A 14,329-nucleotide genomic window follows, 5' to 3' on the forward strand; every position below is an offset into this window, starting at 1 on the left:
CTCAAGAGACTTCTGATGCGCGTACAAGAAGAGAGTGAGAAGTTTGGGCTTAAATTGAACATTTGAAAGACAAAGATCATGGCGTCTTGCCCTATCAAGTCCTGGAGCATCAATGGACAAGAAGTGGAAGCTGTGACAGATTTTCTCTTCTTGGGCTCCCAGATTACCTCGGAAGGAGACTGCAGCCATGAAATTAGGAGACCCCTGCTTCTGGGAAAGAGAGCAATGTTTAGCTTTGACCGCTTAGTAAAGAGCAGAGACATTAGTCTGCCAACCAAGATCCGTATAACTCGTGCTATGGTCTTTCCAGTTGTGATGTATGGATGCGAGAGTCGGACTGTGAAAAAGGCTGACCGCCGAAGAATTGACGCGTTTGAATTGTGGTGCTGGCGAAGACTCTTGAGAGTCAGATGATCAAATCAGTCGATATTGTCGACCATAAACCCTTACTGCTCATTGGAGGGTCAAATTCTAAAGTTAAAGCTCAGCTACCTTGGTCATCTGATGAGAAGAGAGGAGTCGCTGGAGAAAGATTTGATGTTGGGAAAGGTTGAAGGTCGCCGGAGAAGGTGTAGGCAGCGAACGCGATGGTTAGATGGCATCCTCGAGGCACTGCAGATGAAGTTATGTGTTGTTAGGAAGATAGTGAGAGACCAGAAAGCGTGGCGTGACATGGTCCATAGGGTCACGAAGAGTCGGACACGACTGAACGACTGAACTGAACTGTGCTATAGGTAGTTATTAGAATTGCCTGATAAATTTCGTCTTTGAGAAATTTATGGGCGTGCCCAGGTGGTTTTTTTAGCCCTTCTAGATACATGGGGAAAATTTCAAGACGCTGGCCAGCACTGTCGTCGAATTGATAAGCATCCAAAAAATTGTGTATGTGCTGCGTCGTGTTGGTGATATGTAGAATGAACCACGACAAACATTCTGCATGAACGCAATTGTTGGGTCTGCGGCTGAAAATAAGGCACAAGTGTGCCCAGCCTGGTCCTCAAGGCAGCAGTGACACTTGGAGACATGAGTTGGACGGCTCTTGCCTCGTTCATTTTTTCTATGTTCGTCGGATATATGTGCTTCCTGCTGTTCGCAGATATAGCATTTGCAATGTGTGTCGCTCCGGTGTTGTCAAAACTGCATTTTGACAGCGAGAGAGTTTTAAGTCCGTGATGTCCAGTTAGTAATTTGGCCAATGCATCTCCCATGGTGTTGCCAATTGATGTAGCTTCAAGAACCAGGTGCTGAAAGAATAGGAGACCTTCTAGTGCAGCAAAGAGATCGCTCAAACAGTGTGGGCAAACATTCCGGCTGCTCGCAAAGTGCTTGCACCTCGCTTCCTGCTCAGATACCGAACAGGCTTTACTGACAGGCCCTTCTGCAGCTCATGCACTAAAAAGAAAGCCTCGAAATCTCTAAATATACTCAGTAGTATCACAAAAACACTGGGGCTCTGACCGGTCCTGCCTTTTGCACATCTACAACTCTGTCATTCGCTCTTGCCTAGATTATGGGTTCATAGTATACGGGTCAGCAAGAGTTTCATATCTGACACGATTAGACCCTATACATAATCAGGTTTGCGTCTTTCTATTGGTGCTTATAGGATGTCACCAATCACCAGCCTTTATGCAGACACAAATAAACCATCCCTAGAATATAGGCGATCCATGCTTACTTTTTCATACATCATGAAAACACGCTCCCTACCCAAACACAAATGCTGCCCTATTGTCACAAAGTGTGCCTCCAGAGGTTCATCAATAGGCCCAAGGCTATCAAAGGTCTTTGTTACTTTGTTTTGAAGATAAATGTCAAGAACTAGGAATAGTGCATGCCTTCCCTGAAATTGCATCGGGACCCGATCTACTGCCACGCTGGTAGTCTTCCTGTTGTTTGTGATTTCACGCTAACTCATTTTTGTAAGCAGAAAACACCACATGAACACATCTTGAAAGAATTTCTAGCTCTTAAAGAAAAATATGACAATTATACACAAATTTACATGGATGGCTCCAAGACAACAAAACACATGGGTAGTGCAGTAGTTAAGAAAAATGGGAAAGGACAATTAGACTACCTCAGTGTGCAAGTGTTTTCACTACTGAATGTTACGCGCTTGCTGTGGCTGTGAGAAAAATACTGAACGAGAACATCACAAACAGTATTGTTTACACAGACTCCTTAAGTGTCCTCACAGCCCTTCACCACAAAAACACAGTTTCACCGCTACTTGGGGACATCATACACAACATATCAACAGCCTCTGCTCAAGGACATAACATTTTGTTGGATCCCGAGTCATGTCGGCATTCGAGGCACCGAGAGGGCAGACTTTTGCGCTGCCCAAGCTCATGAAAAACAAAAAAACAAATATATGCCGTACAGAGACTGCATGATGCTAGTGCACAACAGATTAAAGGAATAATGGTAGTCATCATGGAGTAGGGAGGTAAATAATAAAACGCAGTTGGTGAAGCCAGTTTTAGGGGAATGGAAATCGTGTCATCATCAGAAACGCTTCATGGAAGTGATATGCTCTCTCCACCACACGGGCCACACACACATGACACACAACTTATTGTTTAGAAAACAAAACAAACCCCTCTGTGACGAATGTGGAGAGCAACTCACCATAAACGGCATTTTATTGTCATGCAGAAGATTTGAAATGCAAAGAAAAGAGTATTTTATCCGATTCTACGATGAACACATTCTTTTCCAATCAGCTTTTTATTTTAGGTGAAAGTGGACTTGTTGATCTCATATGTTTTTAGCTTCTATAAGAAGCAAATGTTGTAAAGAAACTATAGAATAAATAGTATACGCCACTTTCAAGCTTGTGCTTGGCACATGATAGCATGAGCTGCGTATGCACCATTAAACCCAACACAACACGCACCTTCTGCAGCTCATAGAGGTTCTTTACGGGAGAAGAAGAAATTTCACCTCTCCGGCCAAGGTTGCGCTACAGAAACTGACCTCTTATTCTTCAACACATGGCCCGGGTCAAAGCTAAGGAAGAGAAACCTGTTGCAGTCACAGGGGTGTTCGATACGGTAAGTGAGCAAGCCATTTCTTATCAGTTTCATGAAGTTCACATTCACCTTATTGTTTCCAGTTACCAGATGAACAATCCTGAACCCAGAGACTTCAACTTTTTCCATGACAGAAATTAGCAACCTGTGGAGTTCAGGCCCAGTTAGACCTCTTGTAAAATAATAAGCGACTGGAATTCGAAATTTTGTTGACGGTTAACTGATGACAAAGCACAGGAGATTGATTGATTGAAAACTTTGTCTTTTGGAAGTTTGTTAGCAGTGGAGGTCGAGGCTTCTTCTGGAAGTCCGTCACCTCCCTGGCCGTGGTTGGGCCCCTAGTCCAGGGCTCCACTGAGTCGGTCCACCTCGCTTGCGTGTGCTATGAGTGCCCTCTGGGCCTCTAGCTCGCAGCTGGTGAGCCGGCTCTCCCATTGCTCCGCACTTGGTGTTTTCTGTTTGTGAAATGCATGATTTCTCTCGCATTCCCACGTGATGTGATATAGTGTTGGTTTTGATCCGCACCATGGGCAGCTGGCGCTATATTGTGTTGGAAAAATCTTGTTTAGTATGTGTAGGTTCGGGAAGGAGCCCGTTTGTAGTCTCCTCCATCCCGTGGCTTCTTCCTTGGTTGTTTGTGTGGCGGGGGGTAGTGGAACCTCAGCCCCTTATATAGGTTTAGTAGGTCTGAATAGCTCTCTCCGCATCTGATCTGGGGGTCCTCCGGGGTTTGCGACGCTCCCGCTCGGCTGGTCATCCCTCGAGCTAGGTTGTCTGCCCCCTCGTTGCCACTGATTCCCGCGTGGCTCGGTATCCAGATTATGTTTTGCTTTGGTGTCTCCTCCGAGGGCGCACCCTCTTTGAGGATCTTGAGTGCCGCACTGCTAATCCTGCCCCTAGTGTAATTCCGGCACGCCTCTTGTGAGTCTGTTAGGATGTGGAGAGGTCTCCCTGTCCTATATCCTTCTCTTACAGCCAGAGCAATGGCTATCTCTTCTGCTTCTGTTATGTCAGACACCCTGGTCGTGACACTTGCGATGTGTTCCCCTTCGTGGTTTACTACCACCGCTACTGCGTTTCCTTTGTGTGTTTGTGGATATCTAGAGGCGTCTGTGTAGACTGCGTCTTCCCTGTATCCCATGTTTTTCTCATAATGCTCTGCCCTAGCTGCCCTTCTGCGAGCGTGGAGATTTGGATCCATGTTTCGGGGTATGGGTTGTGTGCTTATCTTTCTTCGTAGCAGATCCGGTACTGTCACTCGGCTGCTCTGTGGTTCTTCTAGCTTGCGACCTACCGTATTTTCCGGTGTATAAGTCGCGGTTTTTTTCTAAAATTTTCGTCGGTGCGTCTTATCCACCGGTGCGACTTATGTATGGAATAAATCCGGGCCGCGGCGGGCGAAAGGTGCCTGTGTACTTCGTGACATCAGCACACGCTAAGAGACCCAGGTAGCATAATTTAATTTGGAGCCCACCACTACGGCGTCCCTCATAGCCGATGTCACTGCGGGACGTTAAACACAATTAAAAAAAATTACATGGTGGGCGCAGGCATGCGCCCTAGCCAGAAAAAATGATGATGATGATGATCGCACGCCACCTTCTGCCGCGCACAGTAACTACATTTCGGAAGAAACTCAAAATTGACTTGCAAAACAAAATGCGGCACATTCTAATAGGCAGTTTTTGTCTGAAGGAGGAAAATGTGTTGTTAATTTTAAAATGGTAGCTCGCCAATACAAAAATACAAAATTCAATTTTTGAGCTGCTTCCGCTGCGTCACTTCCGTCCGCCATGGCATCTTCCTCGGCATTTTCATTGCACCGATCGTTCCGGCGTGTACGGCGTGCCGTGCATCTGTCGTGTCTGATTTCTCGCTAACCATGACGCCGCCTGCGAGGTGAAAAAGTTACGACGCGAAATTCAAGCTGCGTGCAGTTGAATTCGCACAGCAGCATGGGAACCGGGCTGCAGGAAGGCAGTTTGACGTTAGTGAGAAAATGATCCGGGACTGGCGCAAAGCCACCAGCGTGCTCCGGACAATGAAGTCGACCAAGAAGGCCAACCGCGGCAAGAAGGCGCGCTGGCCGGAGCTTGAGCATCGTCTGCGTGCGTGGGTCCTAGAGCAACGAGCCGAAGGCAGGGGGCTATCGACAGTGCAGCTGCGTCTCAAGGCGAAGACCCTTGCAACAGAGATGAATACTGTTGGATTTAAGGGAAATCCGTCGTGGTGCTTCCGCTTTATGCGGCGGAACAAGTTGGTGATGCGAGCGCGGACAACAGTGTGCCAGAAGCTCCCCGACGACTTTCAAGAACAACTGGATAACTTCAGTGCGTTTGTAAAGGAAGAAATTGTGAACGAGAACATCAGCGCGAGCCACATTGTCAACATGGACGAAGTCCCGCTTACGTTCGATATTCCCCTTGGGAGAAGCGTCGCCGAGAAAGGGGAAAAAACAATAACGGTGAGAACAACTGGCCATGAAAAATCGCACTTCACCGTTGTTCTCGCCTGTTGCGCGGACGGTACGAAGCTGCCTCCCATGCTAATTTTTAAGCGTAGGACGCTACCAAAAGACTGCTTTCCTCCTGCTGTGGTGATACAGGCCAATGCTAAAAGTTGGATGGACGAAGACATGAGTGTGTGGCTTGATCAGTGTTTTTCGCGCCGACCTGACGAATTTTTTCACGTGAGCAAAGGAATGCTTGTGATGGACAGCATGCGGGCGCACATCACAGATTTCATTAAAAAAAAAATCAGTGCGAAGAACTGCGTCCCAGTGGTCATACCCGGCGGCATGACGAAGATGCTGCAACCACTTGACATTTCTGTGAACCGCAGCTTTAAAGCGGTTCTGCGACGCTTGTGGGAGTCGTGGATGTCTGAGGAGGACCACAGCTTTACTAAAACAGGACGTATGAGACGCGCGACGTTTGGAGAGGTAGCCAAATGGGTCGCCGATGCTTGGGACTCCGTTTCCAAAAAAACAGTAGTAGCCGGGTTCACAAAGGCTGGGCTGATCCCGTTCGCGAGTGGTGACGATGCTGACGGCGAAGTGGACACCAGCGAGTCTGAAGACAGCGATGCGCCTGTGGAGGAACTCCCACCTGCAGTTGCTGAATTATTTGTCAGCGACTCGGAGGAAGAAGGCTTTGATGGGTTTGCCTAAACGCCGTCTGTGAGTACCATACGCGTACCATACATACCATATATATGTATGAAAATAAAACATTTTTGAAAAAGTATTGTCTGGACTTTGGACGGTATATGCACGTGTGTCAGCACTGCCCATCACGCGATACGGTATGTGCATATGCGGCGGCCGCCGCAATCGTTTATTTTCGTCGAACTTTCTAACAGCGCGATCCTCAACGAGTTTTCTACTGAGTGAACAGGTGCGTCTTATACACCGGTGCGACTTATATATGTTTTTTTTTTCGGAAGAACTGCCGTTTGGAGGGGGGTGCGACTTATACAAAGGTGCGACTTATACACCGGAAAATACGGTAGTCTTGTCAGGAGCGCTCTTCTGGTCTTCGTACTGCTCAATCTTTTCTCTTGGGCCTTAAGTTGGCTCCCTCTTAATTCTTCAAAGGTGTTGCTGACACCAAGTTGCATGAGTTTCTCGTTGGATGTGTTCCTTGGGAGGTGAAGCGCCGTCTTGTATGCTTTTCTTAGAATCGCTTCTGCCTGTTCCTTTTCTGCCTTGGTAATTACGTGATACGGCAGTGAATACGTCACTCGGCTGACCACCAGGCTGTTTACCAGTCTGAGTGTGTCTTCCTCCTTCATGCCATATCTCCTGTGTGCTATTCTGCTGATTCGGCCTACCTGCCCTGCCGCATTATTCAACAGGCTGAGTGTGTGGCTGCTTCTTCGGCTCCCTTGCAGCCACATGCCGAGAATTCTAATCATCTTCTGTTCTGGGATGTTTTGCCCTTCCAGTTTTACTTCAAGTGGTGCGTCCGTGGGATGTCTTCCCACTCTGAGGAGGTCTGATTTTTCTGTGGAGCATTTTAGTCCTCTTTGTCTCGTGTACTCTTCAATACAGGAGGCCGCCTCTTGTAGTACCTCCTGCTTCTCTCCCAGTGAGCCTTTGGCTGTCCAGACTGTAATGTCGTCCGCATACATTGCGTGTCGGATCCCTTGTATTTGGTTTAGCCTCTTTGCGAGATTGATCATGGCTATGTTGAAGAGCGTCGGCGAAATTACTGAGCCTTGTGGTGTGCCCCTATTTGGCGTTTGGAAGATGGCGCTTCTTAGGTCTTCCATGCCCACTGTTGCTGTTCTGCTCGCGAGAAAGCTCCTCACGTAGTCATGGATTTTCTTTCCACAATTGGTAGTGTTATGGCCATTATGGCTGCGTGGGATACGTTGTCAAAGGCTCCCTTTATGTCTATGGCCATGATCACATTTTCTCCGTTTCTTGGCATTGTTTCTAGTACCTCTTTGAGTTGTAGCAGTATGTCTTGTGTCGATAGATTCGCCCTGAATCCGAACAGGGTGTCTGGGTACCATCCTTCGTCTTCGAGATGCGTCTGAATCCTTCGGTTGACTATTCTCTCGTACAACTTGCCTAGGCAGGAAGTTAGCGATATCGGCCTTAGGTTTTCTATCTGAAGTTTCTTTCCAGGCTTGGGAATCATGACGACTATGGCGTGTTTCCACTCTGCCGGAATCGTTCTTTCTTCCCATTGCTTGTTTATGTATTGGGTGAGCTGATTAATCGCTTCCTCACTAAGATTTCGGATTAATGCGTTTTGGATCTTGTCCGCCCCCGCTGCCGTGTTTTTTGTCGTTGCTCTTATGGCCTCCAGGACCTCTTCTCTCGTGATGGGTCTGTCCATGGCTGGATTCTCTGCTCCCTGGTATTCGTCTCGGTATTCCTCTGCTTGGTCTTTGCCATAGCATTTTTCTTTTACGGCTTCGATTAGTTGTTCCTTCGTACCCTCGTACTGATGAATTAGTCTTTGAATGGACTTGTTGCTTTCTGCCTTGCTTTTGTTTGGGTCCATGAGTTTTCTAAGTATCTGCCATGTTCTTGCCGTGCCCAGGGTGCTGTTCAGTGAAGTGCTGAACTGTTGCCAGCCCTGCCTTGCTAACTGCGTCGCGTACTCCTCTGCTTGTTTGGTGATCTCTGCAATCTTCTTTTTGAGTTTCTTGTTTAATTTCTGTCATTTCCATCGCTTGGTCAGGCCGCGCCTTGCTTCCCAGAGTCTGAGAAGTCTTTTGTCTACCTCTGGTGCCTGCTCCGTTCGCGTCACCTCCTTAGTGTATAGGTCCCTAATTTGTCTGAGTTGCTGGCTGCACTCCTCCGCCGAGGTTATGTCGCCCTTTAGTTGTCTGCAGTGGATGCGGAAAGCGTCCCAGTCGGTTAGTTTTGCCGTTCCTCTATCCTTTTTGATGCTTTCTGCCTCTACCGTGACCCTGATGATAAAGTGGTCGCTGCCTAGATCTTCTTGTAGGTTCTCCCACTCGGTTTGCCTGGCGCCCCTGACAAAGGCTAGGTCGGGACTTGTATCCATGCTTACACTGTTGCCCTGCCTCGTAAGTTGGCTTTCGTCTGTGATTAGTTCGCAGCCCGTGTTCTCTGCCGCCGCGCAGATGCCACGTCCTTTCTTGTCTTCCGTTTTGCTGCCCCATTGTGGGCTTTTCGCGTTGAAGTCCCCCGCTATCACTAAAAGATTCTGCCCTGCCAATTTTCTCGCCCCTGCAAAGAGCCTGCCAAAATCTCCTTTGTTCTTTGGTGGGCTGTACAGGTTGACGACAAAGATACTTTTGGGTTTCCTTTTCTTCTTGGAAATTATTTTCGTTATTATGTGTTCTAGTTGTGTGTCCTCTATCTCTTTGTGTGCTATGGTGGTGATTTTGTTGTTGATGAGAGTTGCCGTTCTCCCATTCTCTTGACTTGTGTATCCCCTTAGGGTTGGAGTGCAATTTGTTTCTTGTAGGAGTATTAGGTCTGGTGGGTTTACTCTGGTGTCAATGTATTGCTGTAGGAGTCCCTGCTTGCGTCTGTAACCCCTACAGTTCCATTGCCATATCTCTAATTGTTGTTTTCCTGCCATGTTGTACTGTTACTGTTGTTGCTTGCTCCTTGGGATTCTGATCCGAACCTGCGCTCATTATATAGGTGGTCTCTGGCTTCGTTTATTGTTTTTTGTGTATTTTGCGATTTTACATAGTTGCGAAAGCTCTGATCTTGCAAAGCTATTTTTTGGCTTAGCTGTTGCATTTGCTGCTGCATTTGCTGCTGCATTTGCTGCTGCATTTGTTGCTGCATTTGTTGCATCTGCTGTAGCATGAAGGCTTTTAAATCGCTCATCATCGAATTTTCTACCTCGCTTTCGTGCGAGTTTCCCATAAACTGTTGTGGAGGTGAAGGTGCCGTTATGGGTGAAAAGCCTGTCCTTCGTATCTCTCTTAGTTCTTCTAGCAATTCTCTTGTTTGCTTTTTGAGTTGCTTGTTCTCTTCACGGATTTGTTCCTGTTCTTTTCTGATGTTATTATTTTCGGCAATTAATCTTTTCTCATTTTCTGTTTGTGTGTTTGTGTTATTGTTGTTGTCGTGCGGAGCAAAAAGCGTCTTGGGAGGGCCGGCTGCCCAGCTTACCTTGACTCCGCCGCTCTTCCTTTGTTGTTGTGCCTGCTTCTCCCAGGACTGCTGGCCACCCGCGTGCTGGTATAGCCTGTCTCGCTCCTGGCTCCGGCCCTGGCTGCTGCTGCGTCGCCGGTTTCGGCCCTGGCGGCTGTTGCTGTGCCCTCTTCCTCGGCCCCGGCTGCTGCTGCGTCCCTGGCTACGGCTCCTGGACTCGCTCCGGTAGTCGTCCTGTCGATCTTGTTCTTCGTTCCGGAACCAACGTGGCCTCCGCGCTCCGCTCCTTCCTTGGCTGCGTCCGCGTTGCTGCTGTTGCTGACCCCATGTTCTTCCTCGTAGCTCTTTGATTGTTTTCAGGCGTTGCGTGCATTCCTTCGCGCCCGTCTCGTGCGGGCCGTCGCATAGCTGACATTTAGGTGTGAATTGGTGCGTTTCTTCTGGATTCCTCTGGCCGCATTGTCTGCATGCGGTTACTTCTGGATTCGGGCAGACGTCCGACCTATGTCCTCGCTGATAGCAGACGTAGCAGAACTGTCTTGTTGGTCTGTATGGATAGCAATCCTTCTCTCCTCCGTGATAGTAGACTTGCTTAGGGAAGACGGTACCGTCGAAGGTAATGACGGCCGTATTCGAAGCACAGGAGAGAATTAGCTAAGACAAGGTCGTCACTTTGCTCTTCCAGCCCAGTGTCCACTTGCCCAACAAAGCAGTCATGTTGCTTGTTGAATTGTAGCTTCTCTTTTATCCTCATCTCGTCAACAGTCAGTGAACAGACCTTTGACATGATGTTTTGATTTTTTAAATAGTTGCAGTAAGGCTGAAAGTTACTCATTGAATAGGAAACCATTGTGAGTGCTTTTTTTTTATTGACAGAAATGACATCAACAAACTGGAAATGTTGACCTGTACAGACATGGCACAAGCCTGGGGTCGACTCAAGGCAGCGCCCTTGTATCAAGCCAGAGAGCTGCGGGAGTTATGCCATGTGAACACCAAGCCAAGACAGCGCCTTGACGAAAATAGCTTGTTGTCTATTAGGCACCGTCTGATGACTGCAATTCCACAAAGTGCCCTTGCACTGCATTTCTGAGGAAGGGTAGACCGACAGTGCACTGACACAGACACAGCTGATATTTGTGCAACACCAGAAGAGCGCAGCCTTGTTCGACACATACAAAGCCAGGAATTTGAGCGCTACAGAGAGATGCTTTTTTATGAATTTTTCTTTGAGGATGCAACTAGGTGCAAGTTCTGCAGGTTTTCAAAAGAAAATCTAACAAAGGAGGAAGAAGAGTTCTATTCCACTTATGTGGAAACAACACCGACAAAGACACTGCAAATTCTCATTGAAACAAGGGGTCAAGAGAACACAAAGTGGCTGAGAGAGCGAAAAGTGAGAATAACGGGGAGCACATGCCGGTCTTACTTCACCTTCACACCAAAGCCGGACAGAACATGGGAAGATAAGTCTGCATGATGCTGGCCAGCAAGTTCCGTGGCAATAGCGCCACTGAGTACGGAAAGTTGTGTGAACAGCCAGCTCTCCATTATTACAGTGAGACTACTGGCTCTACGGTAGTCAAGCTTGGGCTTGTAGTAAATAGTGCAGTACCATGGCTCGGCTACAGCCCAGATGGCGTTGTCTACAAAAATGGCATCCCAGAAATACTTGTAGAGGTGAAGTCTCCAGTTCTAGGCAAGGCAAAAACGATTGTCGAGATAGCTGCATAACGAAAGCTTAAATATTTGAAAAAGGATGGCGAGAACTTCATCCTTGCTCAAAATCATCCTTATTTTTCTTAAGTTCAGCTTGGGATGTTATTGCTAAATCTCAAGAAGGCACACCTTGTTGTGTATTCTGCAGTCAAGCCACTGATGATAACAGTTGAGCGGCATGAAGAGCACATTGACGAGCTTGTACGCAGGCTACAGTATGTTTACTTTAAGCATGTTTTGCCCAAAATCTCTGTGATGGCAGTGTAGGCACTTCACAAGACAGAAAGGATTAAAAAAATTCAGTGCAATAATCATACTAAGTAATAGTTTTAAATTCAGATAGACAAGTTTGGTATGTAGGGCTTAACCGACTGCAAAGCGAATGGCAAAGAGACGCCATTGCACAGGCCTCTGAAAATTTCGATCATCTGGGGTTCTTTAACATGCACTGGCGTCGCGCAGTGCATGGTTGCCTTGATTTTCGCCTCAATCGAAAAGCAGCTGCTGCAGTTGGGATTTCTTCCTACATCCTTAAGTATGGCAGTCGAGCACCCTAACCACAGTGTCACCACGGTGGGCACAGAAAGTCGTCTTGAGTGATAGGGCAGAAGGAAGGTATGCTTTGCATGGCTAGGCCCTTACACATGTGCAACGCTCACTAGCGGTACAACAGCAATTTATTAATATTGATGCATAACACAGTGGAATACAAGATCAAATTGAACTGATTTTTGGCTGGGTACCAAGGAAAGCAGTATTGCAGCACAGTGATTGAACTTTAAAATAGAGTAAATGGAAACAACACAAGCAAACTAAACACAAACAAAACACAGGCAAATATCAGTGCTGTTAATTCAAGGTGCTAGCGCCAAAGTATACGAGCTGAAAGGTTGACTATGCCTGCAATGACAATAAATATGTCATCAAGTACAACTGTTTCCCAAGGTACTGGTCCTTTAAGCGCTTTAAAAATTTTCATTCGCTGGATTGCCCGTTCGACATGAACGCGTGCCCTGGCAATCTTTATGGTACGTGTGGCATCATCAGCTGTGAACTGTGCCTTTTGGCGCAGGAATGGTGGCTGTACGATTCCCAATCCTAGACTTTCACATTGGGCATCTATATTAAATCCTTTGTCAACCATCACATCATCTTGAAAGCTAGCAAGCTTATTTAGCACTCCAGACTTGTCTATGCAAGCTTTGTCTGAAAATCTTCCTCCGAAGCTGTTGCTGACAAAGGTTGAAACCTTTGAAGCTGTGAAAGGTTGAAGCTGTTGCTGACCACCAGGTGAAACACCAATCAAAACTTTAGCGGTGTGGCATCCTTTGTAGTGAGAATACGTTAATATACGGCACGAAGAGCAGTGACACTTCTCGACTTGGACTTCAGTGCAGTCCAGCACTACTCGCACTTCCCTATACTCATCGAAGCAGATAGGCAAGTTTCTGGCAATTTCCTCTTTTGATGGCCATGGGATAGCAGCTTCCAACAGTGTGGCAAGGCTGCGTACAGTGTGGTAAAAACATCTATGAACGCTTGTCTTGCTAATTCCAAACAATGTGGCCAAACAGGTAAACGAAAGGCAAGTTTTTAAGCGTATGAGGACAAACACAACCCGATCTAGGACAGTGATTTCAGTTGGCATGTCATCAATAGCAGCAACCTCCCTTGATATCATGCAAATCGCTCATATTGGCTATGCCCGCGAATGCCTGAACAGCAGTGTCTGTGATAAGGAGGTCAAGGAGCTTTGCCTTTTGGACGAAGCATTCTGTGTTGACCTGTATACTTCTGTCAACTTGGTTTGCATTGCATCCAGCAAGAAGCAGAAGGGCATCCAAAGCATCGTTGTCAGTAGCTGCAGACTGTCGCAGGTGCAGTGTCACAGTCTGCTTTCTGTGGAAGAACCGCATCATCCATCTGCATTGAACAAAAAAGCGCATTCATGGGAGCACTCAAAGAACATAATTTATTTTAACACAAATGCTACTTTGTACACTCAACATCATAAGCTGCTTGTTGCAAAAATATACTAATGTGCTAATGCTGACGGCTGAATAATAGTGTTCCGAAACTGAAAAGTCGTTGCTGCAAATAGAATAAATTTTCTCATGAGAAATCGCTTTGATGTTTTTATGCTAGGCATGAATTGTAATCTTACTGCTGAAGCAATTTCTATAGAATTTGTTGAGCCTGCCTACATACAAGATTTATTCAGGAAACAGAAAAAAATCAAATTTTAAAGGTCCACAGACTCCAAAGTTTTTACCCCCTCTGATTTCTTGCATTGATGGGCAACGGACTGATTCATTTCTGACGGAATTATCTACCTTTGAGAGCTAAATAATTGGTATTTGAAATTTACCATCATTTCAACTGCTGAATGATGACAGTAATGTCAAGCTCGACTTAGGTCACATGAGGCTGTAAAAACTACTGAAATAGCTGTCCCAACATTTGACTTCATTACAAGGCTTCAATCAGCCTGAGCCTGACTCACAGCTGGCAAGAAAACGAAGAAGTAATTTATTATATCACTGTTTTTTTTTCGGGTTGTGAGAGTGAAGCTTAAACAATACGACTGAAAAATTTAGTTTAGTGCTGGCAGGCAAATAAAAAACCCTACGCATCATCAAAAAGAATGAAACATGCTGCAAAAAGTGTTGCTTATGTTGGTTTAAAACACTGGCTCAATTCAAAGAGCTGTACTGGGGGAAGGTGAGGATGAATGCTTGCCTGACTGTCCGTGTCATGTCTGTCACTTTCCTCTGATGCTGTTTCCTGGGCCACACTTAAAGATGAAGGGTGGCTTCCACTGCTGCCGTCTCCCAGGGGCAGTTCTGTATGGAATACAAATATAGACCCAAAGGTATAGGTATAAAAAAAAATTGACACTTGCAGTAATAATGCAAGTGGGGTCAGTACCCATTAGTTTACAACATGAGGCACATACTGTCACAAGTCAGAAGATAAC

At 46.5% G+C, this 14,329-nt stretch overlaps 1 protein-coding gene and 1 pseudogene across 1 annotated transcript; one reads left to right on the forward strand and one right to left on the reverse strand.

The window, feature by feature from the left end:
• Nucleotides 1-457: 457 nt before the first annotated feature.
• LOC146181313 (uncharacterized) lies at nucleotides 458-12,219 on the forward strand. Its single transcript, XM_084575760.1, has 3 exons — nucleotides 458-3,059; nucleotides 9,698-10,703; nucleotides 11,105-12,219. The coding sequence occupies exons 2-3, from the start codon at nucleotides 10,532-10,534 to the stop codon at nucleotides 11,365-11,367; spliced, it is 435 nt and encodes a 144-aa protein (XP_084431886.1). The 5' UTR covers nucleotides 458-3,059; nucleotides 9,698-10,531; the 3' UTR covers nucleotides 11,368-12,219.
• On the reverse strand, nucleotides 12,215-13,409 carry LOC146181314 (uncharacterized; annotated as a pseudogene).
• Nucleotides 13,410-14,329: the final 920 nt, after the last annotated feature.

The sequence above is a fragment of the Amblyomma maculatum genome, chromosome 8, assembly GCF_055883805.1.
Source record: "Amblyomma maculatum isolate TAMU_Amacu chromosome 8, ASM5588380v1, whole genome shotgun sequence".
NCBI lineage: Eukaryota > Metazoa > Arthropoda > Arachnida > Ixodida > Ixodidae > Amblyomma > Amblyomma maculatum.